Source organism: Ochotona princeps, chromosome 6 (assembly GCF_030435755.1).
Source record: "Ochotona princeps isolate mOchPri1 chromosome 6, mOchPri1.hap1, whole genome shotgun sequence".
NCBI classification, from domain to species: Eukaryota; Metazoa; Chordata; class Mammalia; order Lagomorpha; family Ochotonidae; genus Ochotona; species Ochotona princeps.
Window position 1 is genome coordinate 34,986,892 of NC_080837.1, and position 22,461 is coordinate 35,009,352.

General features: G+C 46.7%; 4 protein-coding genes across 5 annotated transcripts in view; 2 read left to right on the forward strand and 2 right to left on the reverse strand.

Annotated features, from left to right (window-relative positions):
• The first annotated feature begins 38 nt into the window (after positions 1 to 38).
• On the forward strand, positions 39 to 13,562 carry MFAP1 (microfibril associated protein 1). The gene is made up of 9 exons (XM_004578127.2): positions 39 to 253; positions 3,249 to 3,468; positions 7,313 to 7,442; positions 7,697 to 7,884; positions 8,384 to 8,492; positions 8,580 to 8,740; positions 9,929 to 10,088; positions 12,665 to 12,754; positions 12,851 to 13,562. Exons 1-9 carry the CDS (start codon positions 175 to 177, stop codon positions 13,031 to 13,033), a joined length of 1,320 nt encoding a protein of 439 aa, XP_004578184.1. The 5' UTR covers positions 39 to 174; the 3' UTR covers positions 13,034 to 13,562.
• Positions 13,563 to 15,332: 1,770 nt separating this feature from the next.
• On the reverse strand, positions 15,333 to 16,591 carry HYPK (huntingtin interacting protein K). 2 transcript variants are annotated; one of them, XM_004578128.3, is made up of 4 exons: positions 16,324 to 16,546; positions 15,913 to 15,968; positions 15,589 to 15,640; positions 15,333 to 15,483 (listed from the first exon to the last, which is right to left on the reverse strand). In XM_004578128.3, the coding sequence occupies exons 1-4, from the start codon at positions 16,483 to 16,485 to the stop codon at positions 15,388 to 15,390; spliced, it is 366 nt and encodes a 121-aa protein (XP_004578185.1). In that variant the 5' UTR covers positions 16,486 to 16,546; the 3' UTR covers positions 15,333 to 15,387. The 2 variants fall into 2 exon arrangements, with proteins under 2 accessions (XP_004578185.1, XP_036351263.1); XM_036495370.2 differs by lacking the exons at positions 15,333 to 15,483; positions 15,913 to 15,968 and having other exon boundaries at positions 15,581 to 15,640; positions 16,324 to 16,591.
• An 826-nt stretch (positions 16,592 to 17,417) lies between these two features.
• SERINC4 (serine incorporator 4) lies at positions 17,418 to 21,092 on the forward strand. Its single transcript, XM_058665924.1, has 10 exons — positions 17,418 to 17,912; positions 18,338 to 18,417; positions 18,495 to 18,588; positions 18,793 to 19,004; positions 19,185 to 19,280; positions 19,374 to 19,500; positions 19,879 to 19,951; positions 20,391 to 20,439; positions 20,585 to 20,738; positions 20,894 to 21,092. The coding sequence occupies exons 1-10, from the start codon at positions 17,740 to 17,742 to the stop codon at positions 21,090 to 21,092; spliced, it is 1,257 nt and encodes a 418-aa protein (XP_058521907.1). The 5' UTR covers positions 17,418 to 17,739.
• Positions 21,093 to 21,993: 901 nt separating this feature from the next.
• SERF2 (small EDRK-rich factor 2) overlaps positions 21,994 to 22,461 on the reverse strand; it is a 1,672-nt gene continuing 1,204 nt past the window's right edge. The window contains exon 3 of the mRNA XM_004578129.3: positions 21,994 to 22,331. Coding sequence (XP_004578186.1) covers positions 22,268 to 22,331 — 64 coding nt within the window. The 3' untranslated portion in view covers positions 21,994 to 22,267. The remainder of the gene's footprint in view (positions 22,332 to 22,461) is intronic.

Genomic DNA, 22,461 nt, shown 5'->3' on the forward strand with positions numbered 1-22,461 from the left:
CTCCAAAATCCCACAATCCTCTCGTCGCGCATATTTCCGGTTGCTCTAGCTTGGCCACCAGGAGTTTCTACCCGTCGCGCAGCGGCTTCCGGTGGCCGTAGGTTGGAAGCAGTTGTAGGGTCTTCACTTTTTGGGATCTCTCAGGTTTCGAGAATCACCGCCGCTGCCGCCACCATGTCGGTCCCCAGCGCCCTCATGAAGCAGCCGCCCATCCAGTCGACGGCCGGGGCCGTCCCGGTTCGCAATGAGAAAGGTAGGGTGCTGCCCGTCGGACCTGCCCTCTTCTGCCGGGGGTCCTGCAGCCCCCTCGGGGGTCGCCCAGCCCAGCCTGCCGACCCTGCAAATGGGTCCCCGGGCTCATCCCCCGCTTCCCGCTGCAGCCCTTGTGGGAGACTTGGGGTGGGGGATCCGCTGGAGTCTGACAACACGTACAGTAAGCACCCCTCCCTCCGCTGTTGTCCTGCACGCATTCCTCACCGTGAGAATTGTGACATCCTCAATGCCCGCATACGAACCCCTTTGTCGCCCTTAGAGGTCTGTCTGTTCGTGCTGCTTTTGGGCACACAAAGGCCTGTCCCAGTTATCGATTCAACGTTGTGTTCACTTGACCAACTGCGGTGAATGTGTTCAGTAACTTTGCACGCCAGCCTGTGTTCTGACCGCACCCCAACCTTAAGGAATTCATACTCATAAAGAGATGTGAGCCGTGCCAAAAGGGGCTCATCCCCAGCCGTGTTCCCCCCATGCTTTCACACTTGGGATACCCCCACCTCGGGGAACATAGGTGAAGTGCAATGGAGGAGCCACCTGTGGTCATCCAGGAGCGCTCCTTGTAGCAATGGCATTTAATTTTATCCTTAAAAGATGCATAGAAATCCAGTGAGCGCAGGTGGAAGAAAGATCATCATTTTTAGGGGGTCAGAGTGAAGACTTTTTTCAGTAAGGATGTTGAAAAATAATATTCTTTGTTTTTCAAGTAGTGTGCCCATCCTGATGCTATTTGAGTGGGTTTGTTTTATTTTTCAACTCAACATGGCTTTACAGAATTATTCGTTGGACACATCTAAATTAGTTCATTTATTTATTTATGATTAAACCTCATTGTTTAAATTAGTGTTTTCCTAGTTACTAGAGAGATCCTCCATCTGCTAGTTCACTCCCAGTATGACCTCAGGAGCCAGGCACTCCATGCAGGAGGCCCCATGTCCTCAGCCCATCTTCTACTGCTTTCCCAGGTGCATTAGCTGGGGGCTGGCTCACTCGTGGAGCAGTGTGGCCCTCTGATGTGGGATGCTGGTGTCAGAAGTGGCAGCTTAGCCCACTGTGCCACTGCAACAACCCCAATGCTAGCTATTTCATTCATATGCTCATTCAGTGCTCCATTTTCTGTGACTTCTCTGTCAATCACTCATTTTCTGTTTACTGTTTTGTTTTTTTCTGTTTTATTTTGGGAGGGGAGTGTTTTTGTTTTCATTTACTCGAGAGGCAGGAGTGTATAGATTGATCTTCCATTCCCCGTGTTCACTCCTCACATGCCTGAACTAGCCAGGGCCAGGAACTCCATCCAAATCTCATGTGGTTGAGAGGAATCCAAGTAGCACATGGAAGCTTTCTCTCTGTCTTTCATATAAGAAACAAATTTTAAAAAGAATTTAATCATGTAACAAATCAGTGGGCAGAATGGCCTTTTTCTTTCCTGGTTAAGAGAAGCCAGTTAAGGGCCCAGCACTGTGGCCTAGCAGCTAAAGTCCTTGCTTTAAGCATGCCAGGATCCCATATGGGCGCTGGTTCTAATCCAGACGACCTGCTTCCCATCCAGCTCCCTGCTTGTGGCCTGGGAAAGCAGTCGAGGACAGCCCAAAGCCTTGGGACCCTGCACCTGCGTGGGAGACCTGGAGGAGGTTCCTGGCTCCTGGCTTGGGATCAGCGCAGTTCCAGCCATTGTGGTCACCTGGATAGTGAATCATCAGATGGAAGATCTTCCTCTCTTTCTCTCCTCCTCTCTGTAAATCTGACTTTGCAATAAAAATAAATAAATCTTTTAAAAAAAGAGAGAGCGAGAAGCCAGTTAAAAAGTCAATTTCTCTTCTGGTAGCCCATTTCTGACATCTTCCATGTGCTGGTACACACTCCAAATGCCTGCAACAACTAGAACTGACCAGGCCAAAACCAGTGTGCAGCTCAGCCCTCCGCATGGATGTGCAGGGCTCAGCTGTCTGAGTCACTGCTGCTTCGCAGCATGCACATCAGCAGGAAGCAGAGCCGGGGGACCAGTGTTTTGGTGTGGTGGGTGGGGCCATCACCCGCATCCTGGTTGCTCCGTTTACTATCCCACTCCCTGCTAATGCACCTGGGAAAACAATAAAAAATGACCCGGGTTCTTGGATCCTTGCCACCCACATGGGAGATCCAGGAGGAACTCCTGGGTGTTATGGGCCATCTGGGGAGGGAACCAGCACCTCTCTAGTGATTTTTGCTGGTGTCACTTCAGGAGTATATTCAAGTTCTTCTTTAAGTTTCTCTGCTCTATTAGTCTACGTACTCTTGAGTTGAAAACATCGTTTTAAATTACTGTAACTTAAAGTTTTCTGATACAAACCCCATCCCACTTTACTTTATTTATATTCAAAATTGTTTTGGCTATTTCTCTTCCAATAAAATTGTAGTTTTCTCCTGAAGTAGGAAATTGAACTGGTTAGTGCTCCCATTCTACTGGTATTGTTTGTTTTGTAAAAGAGAGATTACCTGCTCTCAGAGGTTTGATAGCATATAAGCTAAAGGAAAAGAAGGTGTGAAGGGGCAAGATTTGCATGTTGAGTTATGTGGTACTATGTTATAAAGGCTGCCAGGATATTCCAGCAGGAATTGGAGAATGCCTGAACAGTATTTTACTTTTGCATTCCCTCTAAAGTCACCCTGACCATATACTGGGCACTGTTAGGAATAATTCACTTACAGGTGTAGCTTAGATGAAATACGTTGAATTTGTGATGGATGCAGGGATACAGTCTGTCCTTTGAGGGTATTTTTTTGTGCTATTCACCTCCTTCCTTCCTCCACTTCATCCCCATTGGGGTTGTTGTTCACTGAAGTTTCTTCCTGTGACTTCGCCTAAACAGGCGATTCAGAGGTGGCCTGCTTCTGCTTAGACTTTTGTCCACCAAAAATATGTTCTGCATGCCCTGACCAAGGGATGAAAGACATAGTGAAACAGGCTGCGGAAACACCGTGAATGATCTTTCTCACAGGTGAGATTTCGATGGAGAAAGTGAAGGTAAAACGATATGTGTCCGGGAAGAGGCCCGACTATGCCCCTATGGAATCCTCCGATGAGGAGGATGAAGAATTTCAGTTCATTAAGAAAGCCAAAGAACAAGAAGCAGAGCCTGAAGAACAGGAAGAGGATTCATCTAGTGACCCTCGGCTGCGGCGTTTACAGAACCGTATTAGTGAAGATGTGGAAGAGAGGTAAGGCTGGGGCTGGGTCTCCCTCAACAACAGTAGCAGTAACTAGGACTTGAATAGTCTTTGTCTTCACTACACTGTTCCAAGTAGGTACTATTTACCAGTTCTTGTAATCATTAAGTAACATAATTAGATAAATATTACTAGACCCATTTTATAAATTAGAAAATCAAGACACAAAGGTATTAGAAAAATAACCTGACCAAAAATATACAGGAAGTAGCAGCTTTGGAAAACAACAGGTTGGGCCTGGCACAATAGCCTAGTGACTAAATTCTCACCTTGCAAACACCAGGATATCATATGGGCACAGACTCATGTCCCAGATGCTCCAAGCTCCTTCACTCTGTAAACTTGTCACATACACACACATGCACGACACAGAAATGAGATGTTGCTTAGGTGTTTTGTTTTTGTTTTTGTTTTTGTTTTTATCATTTTACAATTATTTGGAAGGCAGTCTTGAGAGAGAGCTTCCTTCTATCCATTGGTTCAGTCCCCAGATGGCCACAGTTGCCAGGGCTAGAGAAGCCAAAGCTGAGATCTGCTACTGGGTCTTCCACATGGGTGGCTCCTTGAGTCATCTTTCTGTGCTTTCCCAAGGCATTATCAGCAGGCTGGATCAGAAGAGGAACATCTGGGATATGGACCGGAACTTACATGGGATGCTGGCATTGCAGTTGATGACTTAACCAATTCTGCCACAATGTTGCCCCCCCCCCCCCTTTTTTTCTGTAAATACTGATGCCACCTCTTAACATCAAAAATGCTGAGAGCTAAGCCTGTAAGTTAGGCTTTTTTAAGACTTACTTATTTTTATTGGAAAGTCCTCTTATACAGAAAAGAGGAGAGACGGAGAGAAAGATCTTCCATCTGATGATTCACTCCCCAAGTGACTGCAACAGCCAGAGCTCAGCTGATTTGAAGCCAGGAGCCAGGAGCTTCCTCCTGGTCTCCCATGTGGGTGCAGGGTCCCAAGGCTCTAGGGTGTCCTCAACTGCTCTCCCAGGCCACAAGCAGGGAGTTGGATAGGAAGCGGGGATGCTGGGACTCGACCCAGTGCCCATATGGGGTCCCGGTGCGTGCAAAGCTAGGATTTCAGACGCTAGGCTACTGCACCAGGCCCAGTTTACTGTTGTTGTTAAAGACTTTTTAAATTTTTATTGGAAAGTCAGATATACAGAGAGGAAGATCTTCCACTGATTCACTCCCCAAGTGGCCGCAATGGCCAGTGCTGAGCCAGTCCAAAGCCAGAAGTCAGTATCTTTTCTGGGTCTCCCATACAGATGTGCAGGGTCCCAAGGCTTTGAGCCATCCTTGACTGCTTTCCTAGGCCACAAGCAGGAAGCTGGATGGGAAGTGGGGCTGCCGGGATATGAACTAGCATCCATTTGGAATCCCAGCTTTTGCAAGAGGAAAACATTTGCTACTAGGTTACCATGCCAGGCCCACAGTTGGGCTTTTTAAAACAGACACTTGAGAAGTTGAAGCTACCTTCCATGCAGTGGTTTATCTCCACATGGGTGGCAGGACCCAAGTTCTTGAACCATCATCTGTTGCCTTTGCAGGATGTGCTTTAGTTGGATCAGAGCAGAAGTAGGAATTGATCCCAAGCACACCTATATGGAATACAGGCATCCCAAGCAGTAGCTTAACTTGCAATACAACAGTGCCTGCCCTAAAAGTAGTTTATTATTAGCAGCAGCAGTAGCATCGTAACTATCAGTAGACAAACATAAAATTTGAGAATTTGATTTATCCATATATTTATTCTGAATGTTAATGAGGGAAAATGAAACTATTGAAGAAAAGACCTGCTCAATGATCTCAGGTTGGAAAGTTTCCCACAAAGAGACTTCATCTATTATATAGTGATTGAGACTGTTCAACTTTACAGAGCAGGCCATAGGTCCTGTTTTCACAGTTCATATTATCTCAGGAATTTGTCACAGCACTCCTATGCCAAAATAGTTTCATTTATTATGTACTTGGAGCCAAATAGCAGTATTTATGCTGTAATAATCACTTGAAAAGTATAATGGTGCTGGACATTAGGCCTTTCAGTTAAGATTTCACTGTGAACTCTCATGTGCCATACGAGAGTGCCTAGGTTTGATTCCCAGTTCTGGCTTCCAACATGAGCTTCCTTCCTGCGGAGATCCTGGGAGGCAACAGGAGGTGACTTAGGGGTTGCGTCCCTGCCACCCGTGTAGCAGAGCTGGATCGCAATCCTGGCTGCCAGCTTTGGCCTGCCCCGAGTCTGGCTATTTGGCTACTTAGGGCATTTGGGAAATGAACCAGCAGATGGAAGCTCGCTATCTCTGAGGGGAGGGGAGAAGAAAAGTGGGAAGATACAACGCCTATGAGAGTAAGTTTTGTTTCATCCTCACATAACCACAGTTACTGTTGGAGTTTTTGTGTCTGCTGGATGCTTAGCCAACTTAAACATTGCAGTCAGTTGCTATTATCACACTCTGATTTTCTGTGCCATTATTTATTTATATGTGTACTTATAGAGAGGCTACAATTTTTAATAAGTGATAGAACTTAGGTTTTATGTTCCATAGATTGTTTTTTTTTTTAAAGATTTATTTATTTTTATTGGAAAGGCAGATATACAGAGAGGAAGATCTTCCTTCCACTAATTCACTCCCCAAGCGGCCACAACGGCCAGTGCTGAGCCAATCGGAAGCCAGGAGCCAGGAGCTCCTCCAGGTCTCCCATGTGGGTGCAGAGTCCCAAGGCTTTGGACCTTTCCCAACTGCTTTCCCAGGCCACAAGCAGGAAGCTGGATGGGAAGTGGGGCTGCCAGGATTAGAACCAGTGCCCATATGGGATCCCAGTATGTGCATGGCAAGGACCTTAACCACTATGCCATCGTGCCAGGCCCGTTCCATAGATTTTTTTTTTTTTTTTAAAGATTTTATTATTATTGGAAAGCCGGATATACAGAGAGGAGGAGAGACAGAGAGGAAGATCTTCCATCCGATGTTTCACTCCCCAAGTGAGCCGCAACGGGCCAGTGCGCGCCGATCCGATGCCAGAAACCAGGAACCTCCTCCGAGTCTCCCACGCGGGTGCAGGGACCCAAAGCTTTGGGCCGTCCTCAACTGCTTTCCCAGGCCCCAAGCAGGGAACTGGATGGGAAGTGGAGCTGCCGGCATTAGAACCGGTGCCCATATGGGATCCCGGCGTGTTCAAGGCAAGGACTTTAGCCGCTAGGCCACGCCACCGGGCCCCGTTCCATAGATTTTTAAACAGATTGGTTTATTTTATTTGAAACACAGAGCCTCTGAAAGAGGGAGAGACAGAGATCATCCATCTTTTGGTTCGCTTCCCAAATGTTCGCAAGGCAAGAGCCCAAGCTTTAGGCCATCTTTTGCTACCTTTCCAGGCATAGAAACGGGAAGCTGGGTCACAAGTAACAGGCAGGACTCAGTCCAGCACTGACAACGGGATGGTTTAACTTGCTGCAGCACAGTGGCTGCACCCTGTATTTTCATGTTGTATTTGCTTTTTACCGTCAAAAATCCAGTTTAACAGATGTGATGTCATTTAATGGACTGTAGTGTGACCTAATGTTGCAGCCATGAATAAATACCCTGAGCTATTAAAACTATCCCAGTAAGTTTGCTATGGCACCCTAGGATGCCTCAACATATGCTTAATGTTTTAATTTCTACTTGTCTGTTTGCTCTCAGCATTCTAATTTAGTTTCTTTGATCTACTTCTGCTCATCAGTCTTCAGTATTAGTGAGGAAAAACATGTCAGGATGACAAATGAAATGTGATTTGCACTCCCGTGTTTTCATGACACTGGTTTTACACTTGGAAATACCTTTTTCAGATTGGCTCGACATCGGAAAATAGTGGAACCTGAAGTGGTAGGAGAAAGTGACTCAGAAATAGAAGGAGATGCTTGGCGCATGGAAAGAGAAGACAGTAGTGAAGAAGAGGAGGAGGAAATCGATGATGAGGTGTGATAAAGGAAAATGGGGAGGTTTCTCTGGGTATAAGAAGTTGGAACCAGTATTAATTTCTCAAAGCCCCATGGGCACATATTGTTCTTTCTGACAGAATTCTGATAATATTCCCTATTTGGTGGGGATAGTATGAAAAATAATAGAATGATGCTGTTACATTTATTCAAATCACAATTTGAACCTGGTGAGGGAAAAATTGTTCCCTTTCAGAGCATTTTACCAGGTGGCTTAGCTGTCTGATTTGACAGGAAATAGAGCGGCGTCGTGGCATGATGCGTCAGCGAGCACAGGAGAGGAAAAATGAAGAGATGGAAGTCATGGAGGTGGAAGACGAGGGGCGTTCCGGGGAGGAGTCGGAATCGGAGTCTGAGTATGAAGAGTACACAGACAGCGAGGACGAGATGGAGCCTCGGCTTAAGCCAGTCTTCATCCGAAAGTAAGTATCTCACAAATCTGTCCAAATCCATCTGCACATGAGGCCGAAAGCATATTTTCATATCGGATGCCCCTCTGAAATCTAGTCACTATGTGAAAGCGTTTTGCCCAGTGCCCTTGCTAAATACCGTGGTGTTAGCAGAGAGCCTGTTTGTTTTCACATATCCCTTCCCAGTTAAAGAGCACAGATCTGCTCAGGATTACAGATTAAGCAAAAAATGAAGCATAAAAAGTAAGTTCATGGTTTGGCTTTTTTTTTATTTTAATGACCAGTAATCTCACTAGTTGCAATCCAGGGGATTCCTTGCTATCCAGGCAGTTCTGAAAGATGAATGAATTTTGTCTAAAGACCTGGGATATCTCCCACTTTGGGTTCTTCTCTAATGGTAGAGTTCAAACATCATTTGGCTTTTGGTGATTTGGATGGGCCCAGCACTAGGGGAACAAAGAGTTCCACTCCAAAGATTTGGGCAGTTAACAACAGGGCCTCTGTGCTACAGGAAGGACCGAGTGACCGTTCAGGAGCGGGAGGCTGAAGCACTGAGGCAGAAGGAGCTGGAGCAGGAAGCAAAGCGCATGGCGGAGGAGAGGCGCAAATACACACTCAAGGTGCTGGGGCGGGGTCACAAGGGATGTGAGAGCAACAAATAATGGAATGGATTTTCCTGAGGAGACTGAACTCTCCTTTCCATTCAGATCGTAGAGGAAGAGACCAAAAAAGAACTTGAGGAGAACAAGCGGTCCCTGGCTGCACTAGATGCCCTTAACACTGATGATGAAAACGATGAGGAGGAGTATGAGGCGTGGAAAGTTCGGGAGCTGAAAAGAATCAAGAGGGACAGAGAAGATCGAGAAGCGTAAGTGCTAGGATGCAGCTAGAGTTAACAACACTGACAGGTTTCTGATGACACAGCTCTGAGTCCCATCCCCTGCCATGAGTTTTGGTGTAGTTTTCCTGGGATCTTGTGGCTGTGCAAGTCTCCCATTATTGGAATACAAGTTTCACTTGTCAGAGTGAAGTCAGGGAGGAGAAACTTACTTTCCTGTTAAGATATACAAAGTTACTCACTATTACACTTATCTCTAGTTTAGAGGCTTGAAACACAATGTAGTATTTCTGTTTTGGAGGTGGGGTGACAGTCCTCTGTTGGGATTAACAGGGCCACAGAGTCTAAAAGGACCTCATTCCCAAGTCTGGTAGTTGGTGCTCTCAGATGGAACACCTCACTTCCTGAGTAACTTTCCTTTTCTAGCAATCTCAGAGCAGCATTCCAAGAATGCAAAGATACAAGTTGGCAGCTTAAGTTCCAGAACTTATAAATTCTCCTGCCTCATCTGGACATCTCTTATCTCAAGGCTATCTTAGGTTCAAGGGAGTAGAGAAATAGGATGCCTCTAGACTTGAGGAGCCGCAGAGTTGCAGTGAAAAGGAGTTTACATACAGTTGAGGGGGGTGGGGAACTTATAGCAGTTAAACAACCTACTTCACTCACTGTCTTAAACCAAAATTATTTCTGAGCTGTGTCCCCCATTCCAGTAACTGACTAGGCATAAGGTAATCCCAGGTTACTGAGATAGATCAATAGGTAACTGTCCTCAGCCTGTAGTTTAATGTTCCTTAAGAAAAGCTGCAACCCTCTTCTCCCCGCCAAAAAAGGTTAAAACTACAAGACTGCAATAACCCTTAGTTACATGTGAGCACATACATAGATGATGATGCACTACGTAAAGCAGTCACATAGCTATCTTAAACTCAATAATTTTTTTTCTTCAAACTAAGATAACTTTTTCGGGTGAGGGAATAAGTATGCAAAATTAAGCATACCTGAATGTCAAGCAGGCTAGAATCAACTTCTGGACATTTGCAGTACTTGTAAAGACCAACTCACCTTTTTATTTCTTCAACTCCTGATTGATTCCTAAGAGGCAAAGACTAAAGTTAAACACAGCAAATAATGCCTGAAAGGAGACAGGAGTGTTACTTTCATATGGCAATGTCTTTGAAACTAGGACAATACTAATAAATAATTTTGCTCCCTAAACAGACTTGAGAAGGAGAAAGCAGAAATTGAACGCATGCGAAACCTGACTGAGGAAGAGAGGCGAGCTGAGCTCCGGGCAAATGGCAAAGTCATTACCAACAAAGCTGTGAAGGGCAAATACAAGTTTTTACAGAAGTATTATCACCGCGGTGCCTTCTTCATGGTAAGCTGTGAAAGGGAGTAAGAAAACTGGGCAGGAAGAGTAACTCCCAAGTTTAAGGTCCTTCCTTGTTTGCAAGAATAAGCTATTCTGAAATGTTTTTTCCACTTGCCACTGTTCTGATTTGCTTTTTGCCTCTGAAGAGTACACCCAGGAAGTATTAGCCACTGGGTTATAGAAATAGCAGCAACTGTTCTGTATTTTGGCCCTTGTTTTCAGAAACAGAAAATTATATTCATGGAAGAATTCAGGAAGTAGTAATCCAAATAGGTACTAAATTAGTTAGATTCAGAAACTCGGATGTCATTATCTTATAGCCAAATTAGAACTTTTTATTGTCTGAAAACCAAACTCTGTACATGGCTCTGCATTAACTCCTATTAGAACAGAAAAGAGTTTACTTTATTGTTAGCAGACAGTGAGACTAAGCAACCTAACCAAGCAGAAGGGTGGCTATCTAAACCATTATGTGAAAAGCCATCGCCTCTGTTGATGTGGAGACCAAATTCAATAGAAGCTAACCTTGTTTAAAATGATACACAAAAAAATAAAATAAAATGATACACAATTCTTCCAAAATTATTTGAATTAACACAATGATTGTTTAAGAGGAAAAGCAGGAGAGGTAATGGGATAATTGATTTACATGTTATTCTGATACCATATGGTTTTTTAAATTATTTTCCAATGTTAAAGAAGTTTGTATCAGAAATTAGATTAGTTTGTTCAAGTGCTATATATCAAACTCTAAATATCCCTGAATTCCTGCCTTTCTCTGTAGGTACTGGTACAATTTGAAAACTTCATTGGAGATTTCTACTCCAATGTTTAGTCTTACTATTCAGCAGGAAATGTTTCTTGTGTAAATTTCCAGCACAAATGGTTTTCCAGAATTGGTAGAGATTAGAATTACTCCTTGTACTGTTTTAAAGTCATGAGGTATATCTATCTAAGCATTTCAGCAGCTTTATAATCAAGCAGTGTATTGCTAAGACACAACAAGGAAAGCTTGGTGAAGGTTGGTCTTGTGCTCAAGTTCGACTAGACCAGGCAAATGAAACTGAAATGGCTTCTGGAATTAAATGAGGGACTTCCCTCAGAAGGTTCACAGTCTAAAAGTGGGGATATGGCCAACATGTACTGAAACATAAGGAGGTCTGAAAGTACTCTGACAGTTCTGAACAGGGAGATGTTAGCATTTCATGGTAAATTGGAAACAGTGATTTACATATGAGGAAACACTTAAGATGTATCCAAATGGAAATAACCCCAGGAGTGGAGACAAAAGGTAATATCATCTATAAAAGAAAGTGACAAGGAGAGCGAAATAGGCAGATTAAGGCTATATATTTGGCCTTAACTTTTTTTTTTTTGGCCTTAACTTCTAACTTTTATAGAGCTTATGTTTGATAAAACAGAACCATCGATGTTTGGGCAACACAGAGATGCAGTCAGAATTGCATTCTAGAAACATTAATGCAATGACAGTAAAACCAAAATTGTCGGGGGGAAAATCTATAAACCTGGGTGATGAGTTTTTAAGATGTGATAGCTCATTGATTCTACACAAAGAGTACTCCGGTTTCAAATCTATGTAACTAATAACGTGACTGTGCTTGCAAAGAAGTTAAATTCTGGACTGTTGTAACACAGTGGTAATTAAGTTACCCCTGGGACTCCAAAAATCCCTTATGTACTCCCAGCTACTCTAGGTTTCCTATCCAGATTCCTGTTAATGTGCCTGGGAGGCAGTGGATGATGGTTTAATTATTTAAGTTCTTGCCACCCACATAGGAGACCCAGATGGAGTTTGTGGCTCCTGAATTTAGCCTGCACTAGTCCTGGCTGTTACAGGCATTTTAGGGAGTGAACTAGCTGATGAAAGACACCCCCCTTTTTTTTTTATTGGAAACTCAGATTTACAAGGAGGACTATCTGCATGTTGCTTCACCCCCCAAGTGGCTGCAACAGTCAGAGCTGAGCCAATCTAAAGCCAGGAGCTTCCCATCCTTATTGTCACTTGGCTTTAGGAAGACTGGTGCCACATATGGATCATGGTCAACTTTTGTTCTATGTACAGTTAAGACATGGGTCTCCCATGCTGGTGCAGGGTCCCAAGGCTTTGGGTCGTCCTTGACTGCTTTCCCAGGCCACAAGTAGGGAGCTGGATGGGAAGTGGAGCAGCCAGGACATGAACCGGGACCCTATCTCCATTTAATAACATACTTGTTGGGCTCGGCAGCGTGGCCTAGTGGCTAAGGTCCTCACCTTGATCCCATATGGCTGCTGGTTCTAATCCCGGCAACTCCACTTCCTCTCTATCTCAGTATATCTGACTTTGTAATAAAAATAAAATAAATCTTTAAAAAAAAAAATAACATACTTGTTAAAACTATAAAAGACACAGTAGACAGTTCAGACTTGAGAGGTCTGCTGACAGTTGCAGGCACATGAATTACATGACAAGTGCATGACAAAATGGTCAGTAATCTCTTGTAACCTTTATTGTAGAGTTTATTAAATTTATTCTGGTTTGAATAAAAAGGAATAGAACCAAAAAGACTGATGTTTTTCTACAGGATGAGGATGAAGAAGTATACAAGAGAGATTTCAGTGCGCCCACCCTGGAGGATCATTTCAACAAAACCATTCTTCCTAAAGTCATGCAGGTATGGAGAACCTTAGCAACTTAAAAGTCTTGTTTTGAAGATAGAGGCATAGTATGTTTGGTGCTACATTTAACTCATCATCCCTCCTTCTCTCAGGTCAAGAACTTTGGGCGCTCTGGTCGTACCAAATATACTCACCTTGTGGATCAAGATACCACGTCCTTTGACTCTGCATGGGGCCAAGAAAGTGCCCAGAACACCAAGTTCTTTAAACAGAAAGCAGCTGGGGTGCGAGATGTATTTGAGCGACCATCTGCCAAGAAACGGAAAACTACCTAGATTTCAACTGCTTTCAACTCTTTCCAACTATGGGACACAAGAAGTCTCGCCAGTCTGGTCTTCAGTTTGTTCTTCCCATTATTTATATGGCTCCTGTATCCAGGCTGTTGGACCTTCTGCCATCCTTGCGATACCACGTAGCCCAATGCTTAAAGGTACTTTCTGAGGTCTGGATTCATGCTGAGAATCTTACAGAAAAGCACTATCCAGATAGTTGAGGCTTCCCACTTAAAACTGAGAAATCTTGGGTTTCCTCAGTGCTGTGGTTTCCCATATTTACTTGGGACTGTTCTGAGTTTCTTCCAGCCCCTTAGTGTGGATCAGAAACGTGAGCATGTCAGTGGAGTGGACAATACCTTACTTCTACCTTAAGGTTAGGAGTAACACACCATGAGATCTAAGCTCGTTGAAATGTTTTGCATTTTTAATTAGAGTCAGTTTTCTAAGAGAATCTAACTTTTGTGAGTTTCAAATAAAGCCACACACCCAAGATTTTTATCATGTTGCTAACATAAAATGTACAGGCTGATATTAACCACACATTATGTAAAAGCAGAGGCTCCAACAGAGGATGTTTTGTATTTTGACTGTCACCTGCCCATGTAGTTTCACAAACACTTAGATACTTTAGCACTGATTTATCTCATGAGCAAATGTATATGTATTTGGTTATCCTTGCTGTCTTAACTGTACATAGAACAATACTTGACCATAATCTTTGTGTGGCACCAGTCTTACTAAAGCCAAATGACCATAAGGATGTGATGTTCTTACCCAGTATATAAATTGAGGAAGGCACCGAAGCTCTCCAAGCAACATGCTATGGTTAAATTCCTTTTTTAAGATTTTTTTTTTTAAAGATTTATTTATTTTTATTACAAAGATATACAGAAAGGAGAGACAGATCTTCCATCTGTTGACTCACTCCCCAAGTGACAATGGCCAGAGCTGAGCCTCTTCCAGGTCTCCCATGGGGGTACAGGGTCCCAAGGCTTTGGGCCATCCTCAACTGCTTTCCCAGGCCACAAGCAGGGAGCAGGATGGGAAGTGAGGCCACTGGGATTAGAACCAGCACCCATATGGAATCTCAGAGCATTCAAGGCTAGGACTTAAGCTGCTAGGCAATGGGGGGAGGGGAGACCTCTTTAAGATTTTTTTCAAAGGCAGAGTTACGGAGCGGAAAAAGTGTTTCCATCCGCTGGTTCACTCCCTAAATGGCTGCAACAGCTGGAACTGGGCCAGTCCAAAGCCAGGAGTTTCTCAGGTTCTCCCATGTGGGTCTTTGGGCCATCTTCCACTGGTTTTCCAGGCCATTAGCAGGGAGCTGGATCAAAAGTGAAATGACCAGCATGTAAATTGGGGCCATAATGGTGCGCCACTGGCAGAGGCCTAACCACAGTGCTAGTCCCTAAAGTCATGTTGAAGAGTTACTGTATAACCACCATGCACGTGACATTACCAGAGTTCTAGGGGGCCATAGCAGCATAATTTGATCAGTGAAAAGACTGAGGTCTTCACATCCTTTAAATGCCCCACTGAAACAATCACTCTTAAACTTTAATGTCCTGGGATTAAAAAAAAGTGCAAATAATTATACAATAAAAAAAGATGTATGTGTTGCTATTGTATGGAATACAATCTAAAAACTATCCTAAAGCCAAAACAGTAAGGCCTTGAAATTCTTCTGGAAAAGCATGTTTTATAGTCATTGGTTGAGTGTCGACTCTGAAGCAGGTGCCCAGTCAAGCTTTCACATTCACCAACTCACTGTGTCTGAGTTACTAGGGATGCTTTACTGAGGAAACAAGCTTAGTGGACCTGACTTCACCACTGTTGATCAACTTTCTAAAGTAAAATGATTGTCTTTTCTAGTAGAACAAACGGCATGTATACTGTAAAGTTCAGAGTTCAAATCTTTCATAGATCACTTCTGTCAGGCCCCTGTTCTTTGCAAGTACCTGTCTGATACCTAAATTCAAATTCATTCAGGACTGTGAGCTGGGTGAAAAACTTGCATCTATACACAGCAGCTACAAGGCTGTGCTGGCCTTTCAACTATTAAGCTGTCCTGGAGACAGGCCAGTACAGTACAGTAACTGCTGGAGGACTTAAATAAATGAGTCTGGTCAGCCACTGCATTTGAACACAAGGAACTGATTCTCAGGTTGTGGGAGGGAAGAGGGTCATTAAATTCATTTAAAGCTCAACATGTAAACTGCCCACAAAAAGATGTGACCTACATTTCACCTGATCCAAAACGATAAAACAGCAGCAAAAAAAAAAAAAAAAGACCAAAAAATTTTATTGCAATAAGTTAAGCCACTAAACGATAAGTATGTGTGAGCAAACACTCCTCAGTTGGTTAGGGCAATAAGAGCTTCTACCACGTTGCCCATGTGTTCCCGCAAGCTCCGTTCGGCTGCTGCCCGAGAGATCTCCATCTCTGACATCTGCAGGAAAAGGGTGCGTCCCATTACCAAGGTCTCCTCCCTGGTGTCAATGTCCCGCCCCAGCACCACCTCCCCTGCCCTACCGGGCTAGGCATTACTACTCACTATCAGCTCCAAATCTTCCTTCTTGATTGTGACTTTTGCCAGCTCCTTCTCCCTGCAAGTATTTAAGTGTGTTAGTCCCCATTCTCTACTTCCACCATAAACTCCCATGGAGGAGCACTCCAAGCTATGCCCTGCAGATAAAGGAATCCTGAAAAGCGTTCATTGAAAATAAAAATAGTCTCCAACAATACCTCCTTGTTCCCAAGCCACCTTGCTGCCATTAACACAAAAGTGTAAAACTCTGGGTCTGCAGCACTGGTAGTAAAACCTGACGCCTGATGAGGAAGGAAGGAAACGGTAGTGCCGGCTGTGCACTTAACTTACCGCTCCTGTTTAGCTTTCTGCTCCCGGGAGCGTCTGTCTCCGATGACCGACATGGCCTATAGGATGCAGACAGGTCTGGTTACCGCTCCGCTGACCGCAGTGCCCTTAAAACCCCGAGAACCAGCACGCATGGTGGCCAGCGCCATCAGCAACCACGCACTAGGTCTAATTCAAGAGTGCGACCGCAGCGTTCCAGTGCACCGTCCTCCCGCCCGGGGCCCTCCCAGACCGTCCCTCCTCCGGCCACCGTCCGTCCTCCTCCGATCAGGGCCCTCCCGCCCCCGTCCGCCCTCCGGCCCGAGGTCCGCCCGCCGCAGGGCCCCGCACAGGGGGCGTTTCCGCGGACTTGCACGGCGCCGCTCGGAAGCCGCTCTGCTCAGCGCGCCCAGGCACGCTCGCGGCCGACCTCACCGTCTCCAGGTTGGAACTCTGAATCTCCTTCTCCTCCGCATAGTCGGTGACACGCTCCAGGTCCGCCGCTCCGCTGTCATGTTTTCGCGGCTTCTCGGGAGGCCGTTCCGGGCCGCTAGTCTCAGTCTCCAACTCAAGCTCCACGTCCCCCTCCGTCGCCATGTTCACTCCGCCCGTGGGCCGGACCAGGCCACGCCCGGCACTTCCGCCCAGCAACTTCCGCCTGAGGGGAGGCGGTGCTGGCGCTAAGCCACACCCCCTTCGTGCTCCCGTTCTAGAAGCTTCCGCGTGGAAGGCGTTTCCTGTCTCGAACTTCCTTTCGGGCGTGTAGTGTTTAGCAGAACCTTATCCCTTATGTCCCGCCCCAGCCCGATACCCTTTCCTCTCTCGCTCAGTTACTCCCCCGGCCCCGCCTCTCCCCCACGGAACTGTCTTCCCGGGATGGAGGAGGTCTAATCCTAATGCAAATCCGCTGGAGGCGAGGAACTGCCCCCCCCTAATCCGGGAGCACTGCCCGAGGGAGTGAGGCCCCGAAAAGGCAGCACTTTCACAAGGACATTTGCGTTGGCATCCTCACGGCCCCTGCTAAGCAGCAGGCCCACCGGCTGAGGACAGCGCGCCTGCTACTTTCTCATCTGCCTGCCTTTCTTCCGGTGGACCTGGGCCGACCCCAAGGACAAAGATGGTGGGTGCAAGGGTTGCCACCGGTGCCGGGAGCTCCCTGGGGCCTGGCAGCGCAGCAGTATGGTAGCGAGGTGAGGGCAGGCTAGGGGAGACAGAAGTGAAAGCTTCCCTTAAGCGAGGAGGATACCGTATGAAACACTGTTACACGTAGGGTGGCTGAAGGGGGGGGATGCCAGTAAGTTTGCTCAGGCTTTCACCGGCAGTGTCCTGTGATGTGCACATCTTCCAAGCCCCAGATCTTTAGAGCGAAGGAATCTGAAAGATCTTAGAAAAGGGAGGAAGGAGGCTGGGGAATTCTGGAATTCCATCGGAAGGGTTCATCTCACATGTACCTTAACTTACAACCTTCACCCTTGCAGCTGTGTCTGCTCTGTCCCCAGGTGTCCTGCTGTGGGTTGTTCCTTGTTCCAGCTGCCACTCTAGGTGGCTGTCTCTAACAGAGTCTGCTTGTAGCCGCCTGTTCTACACCCTCCTTCATGTGGGGGCCTCAGCAGTCTGCTGCCTCCTGCTATCAAGGACGGTAGTAGAAAGGGTCTGGGGAAGTGAACGTGGGGTAAGTGAGAGGGGATGGGGTTGCAAGGTGGGGAAAGACAAAAAGAAGCCCCAGAAATGGACAAGAGGCTTGGACTGGGGACATGTACAAATGAATAGACATACCCACGAGAGGCAGGTGCCCCTCCGCATGTCAGGGGCTACCCTTCTGTCTCACACACACACTCCCTCCAGATCCAGATGCCAGCAGGGCTGTGTGCCCACCTGCTTGGTCACTCGGACTGTCCTGTGCTCAGTGGCTCTGGTGCTGTGTACCGGGTATGCGCAGGAACTGCCATGTTCCACCTGCTGCAGGCTGTGGCACTGGTCCACCTCCACTCCCCCACCAGCCCACGGGCACAGCTGCATAATAGGTTTGTGTGTACTCTTCGGGCAGAGAGGGGACAAAAAGAAAAGTAGACATACAAGATGGGTAGAAAGAATTCTGGGATGAAGTAACAGCATTGTGAAGACACAAAAAACAGGTTTATATCCAGCATGTGCTATTACCTGCTGTGTGACTATGAGCCACATTAAAGTAGAGATAACAGTGAGGTTATCGTATGCAAACCCTTTGTAAGTTGAATAATGTCATTCATGTACCTGGAGTCAGAATTTGCTGTACGGGCCTGCACAGAACGCAGCCCCATACCCAAGAATGGCTCCTTCTTTCCTATTCTGAGTAGACAGATTGTGCCTCTTACTGTATTTCTGTTTACTCTCTGCTTCCCCCAGAGGCACTCTTCATTCTCCTTTGCCTTTTCACCTCAGCCAGGTTTTCTCTCTCCATCCTCACCAGTTTCTGGCTCCTCAAACTGCTGTTCCTGCTGGGCCTCTGTTCTGTTGCCTTCTGCATTCCTGATGAGCACCTCTTCCCAGGTACTCCCCATTTCACACCTTGATCCACAATAACGAAAGTGACATATTACATTTTCCCATTGTTGCCCAATTTGTAGCCTGGCATTACATTGGCATCTGTGGAGGCTTCACATTCATCCTACTACAGTTGGTGCTTATCACAGCCTTTGCCCATTCCTGGGACAAGAACTGGTAAGGGGGTTCTTTCTGAGGAGGCTGTCTAGCACTACTGGATGCAGAAGGGCATGCCGGTCATTAGTCCCAAAACTTCCCACTGAACAGTATCAGAAAATTCAGGAATGTCAAGACTCAGCAGGGCACATCTTCTGGGGGAGAAAGATTTGGTACTGGGTAACGAAGTAGCAGTGCCAAATCATACCCACCTCCCACCCTTAGGCAGACAGGTGCAGCCCAAGACTGCAGCTGGTTCCTAGCTGTGCTGCTGGCTACCTTCGGATTCTACAGCTTGGCAGGAGTGGGAGCTGTGCTTCTGTTCCGGCACTACACACATCCAGCTGGCTGCCTGCTCAACAAGATGCTGCTTAGCCTGCACCTCTGCTTCTGTGGCCTGCTCTCCGTCCTCTCCATCACTCCTTGCATCCGCCTCAGTGGGTATATGCCCTGCAACAGAGTAGTGCGGGCCCCTACTATAGCAGATTTCAATGACCTCCTTAACAGCCTCTAAGAATCTCTGCTTCCCCCAAAGGGAGGGAAGTCACAAAGGCAAGTGGGGCTAGCAGTGCAGGCAATAACCACTTGTAAGCTAAAGCACTGCCATCTATTCTCAGAACAACCCCGCTCTGGCCTTCTACAAGCCTCTATCATCAGCTGCTATATCATTTATCTGACCTTCTCTGCACTCTCTAGTCGTCCTCCAGACAGAGGTAGGGCACAGAACCTGGACATTCTGCTGAGATCATGTTATTGTTTCTGCTAACTACCCAGCTCTGTGTCCTCATTCTGTTCCCCCACCACAGTATTCCTTCAAGGAAAGAATCACAGCCTGTGCCTGCCCGGCTTGAGGGAACTGGAACCCCAGACACCAGACACCTTGCTAGCAATGCTGAGTGCTGGCTTCATGTATGCATGTGTGCTTCTGGCTTGGTATGTAAAGGTGTCCAGGGGAGAGGTGTGAGGAAAAGATCCCAGAACAGAGGGGTGTTCAGAAGAGCCTAGGAATGTGGCTTATTTAAACTCAACAGCAAGCCAAGGGAAAAGCTTCTCATGAACAGGGACATCCTCTGAGAGCAGCTTTGTCAGATGCTATGTATGAGCTGAAGGGAACAAAGAATGATCTGAGAATGTTGTATGTGAACATTGAGGCACACCATACCCTCCCTCCCCGAGTTATGAACAGATTTCTAAGACCTTGCTCAGGGAGAACACCTTCCCAAAAATCACCATATGGACCAACCAGCAGTAAATGTCCCCAGACATTTCCCCCCCTCCTGCTATGACTGAACCGATTTAACTTTTTCTCAGCAATGAGGTTTCCTACCTGGCTGAAGTATTTGGGCCCTTGTGGATTATCAAGGTTTATTGCCACGAATTCCAGGTGAGGATCCAAAGCTCTACAGCCCCAGTACCCTCCCCACCCACACACACAGGCACACGCACGCACACATCCTACCAACCTCTACCCAGAATGCTCAGATTCTAGCTGCTGTTACCTTTTATTAAGTACCCACAATGTGCTTGGCACTGTGCTAGGTAAGTTACATACACAGTCTCATTTAATTTAATCCCCACAACAACCCTGTGAGGTAGGTAATTTGCTCCTTTTTACAAATGGAGGAATTGAGGCACAAAATAATAAACATCTTGCCAAAGTTTGCATAGCCAGTTATGTGCTGGAGCTAGAATTTGAACCCAGATGTGCCTCCAACTTTTACACTAGGCAAATCTCTTTGTTGGGAGAGGGTAGGTGGTCCCCTAAAGTAACCCCCTCATATTCCTGTGAAGCCATTCCAAACCTGCTGCTATCTGCTCTGCAGAAGCCCTCACTCTGCTTCTGCTGCCCTCCAACCGTGGAGCCAGAGGATGGTGAGTGATCCTCTGAAGAGCCCTAGGAAATGGCCTATCTCCATGGAGAGCCAGAGAGCCCTCCAGAGCCTGCCTGCACAGGAGTGGGTGGGGTGGGAAGAGGTGTCCCAGCACCACTGGTGTCAACAGCCCTTCCTCTACACAGGGCAGAGGGCCGGGACTGCCAAGCAAGATGATGCTGAAACACCTCAGGCTCCTCCAGTGCAAGGCCAGCATCTTTCCTACAGCTACTCTGCCTTTCATTTTGTCTTCTTCCTTGCCTCACTATACGTCATGGTGACTCTTACCAATTGGTTCAGGTAGTGGAAAAATGGCCTTGAGACACTCTCCTGGAAACTGGGCTATATAGGGGAAAGGTTAATTCAGGGCCAAAGGCACACCTGGGTGGGGGAGACAAGCCAGATCTAAAAGCTAAGGTGCTGTATAATCTTTAACCAACTCTTTGGTTCCACAGCTATGAAGGAGCAGAACTGGAAGAGACCTTCACCAAGGGTAGCTGGGCTACCTTCTGGGTTAAAGTGGCCTCCTGCTGGGCCTGTGTACTCCTGTCTGTAGGACTGTTACTGGCACCGCTCTGCTGGTCTCCCACCCCGGATTCCCAGCCGCCTCCTGTCTTCAGGCAACACTGCCATCGGATCAGTGTCACCAGATAACAAACTCTGGTTCCTGAGGTTGTACTCCTACTCTGGGCTCAGGTAAACTGTCCGGCACAGCTCAGTACCTCAAGGACAGAATGGCGAGCCATGTCCCCTTAGGCTTAGGCCATTACAATGTCTGAATTGGGAGAATTAGCCACACACACCCTCACTAGAGCTACCATATGTCTTCACCCCAGTTCACAAGCCTAACTCCCAAATCAGCAACTCAGGAACCACTACTAATTTACAGCAGACAGTGTGGCACCAGCCCTTTCCTGGCTCTTGAGCTGAGGTGGGGGTGGGGAAAAGACCAGAAACTAAAGACTTAACTCTGCCTAGAGAGGAAAAAAAATCAGTTCAGCCTGAGCTCAGTGATGTAAGCCCAGAACCAATCAGGGCATAGCAAGAAAGAAGCAGAGACTACCTCAGGTTTTAATCTTGATTTGGAGGTCTAGGGCTAAGTGGCAAGAGAACCCACCCTCAAGAATCAAAGAAGAGAACGTGAATGCTTTGAGAGCAGCTGACCACAGAAGTCAGTGAGCAGCAGGAATATTTGGCCAACTTACAAGCAGACGAACGAACTGAGGAACAATGAGGAGGAAATCTATAAACTTAGGTCTTGGAGCCTTCCCTCTTAGGCTCCCAACTCCATCGTTGGGCTGGTGTTCGAGGTCTGGGTAGGGGACAAAAATCACAGAAAAGACGTTTCTATGGTTCTTAAAGGAATCCTCTACCACATACATCTTATCCTGGCTGACACAGAACAATAAATAAAGGCTTCTCCTGTGATGTTTCACTTAATAAGTCTACATATCCACAACCTCTTTAGGAATCTAAATAGCTCTCCCCCTTTGGTAGGAAAGGGCAGTCATTCCTCCAATCCCCTTCCCCCCAAGTCCCCAGTCAAACCAGGCGCTCAAGGAATTACAAAGCTACTTTTAATACTTTGGGGTGTGCCCCACAGGAATAAAAAACACTGGGAAGAGGCAACCCCCTCACCCCCAGGGGTGACCCAGGGGGAGAGAGGCTACCTGAGGGGAAGGAAGCACAAAAGGGACCCGGCTGCAGACTTGGGGCAAGGAAATGCCATCGGTGCTGGGACCTGGGAGCACTACAGGACACGCGAGCATGGTGGGACTGGCTCCAGGCACCCAGGCGGAGGGCAAGAGGGTTGGACACGAAGCCACAAGCTACTTGGGTTCCTCCTTCTTCTCGTTTGCCTTTTTCTGCTTCTGCTGCATGATCTCCGAGTCCCTGGGGGTAGAGATGATGGGGCACTGGGAGGTACCAGAGGGCAAAAAGGACAAGATGCAGGGGGATGAAGGGCACAAGGGACAAGATGGAAGTGGATGGGACAAAGTTCAGCGTGGAACGGCTAGATCCA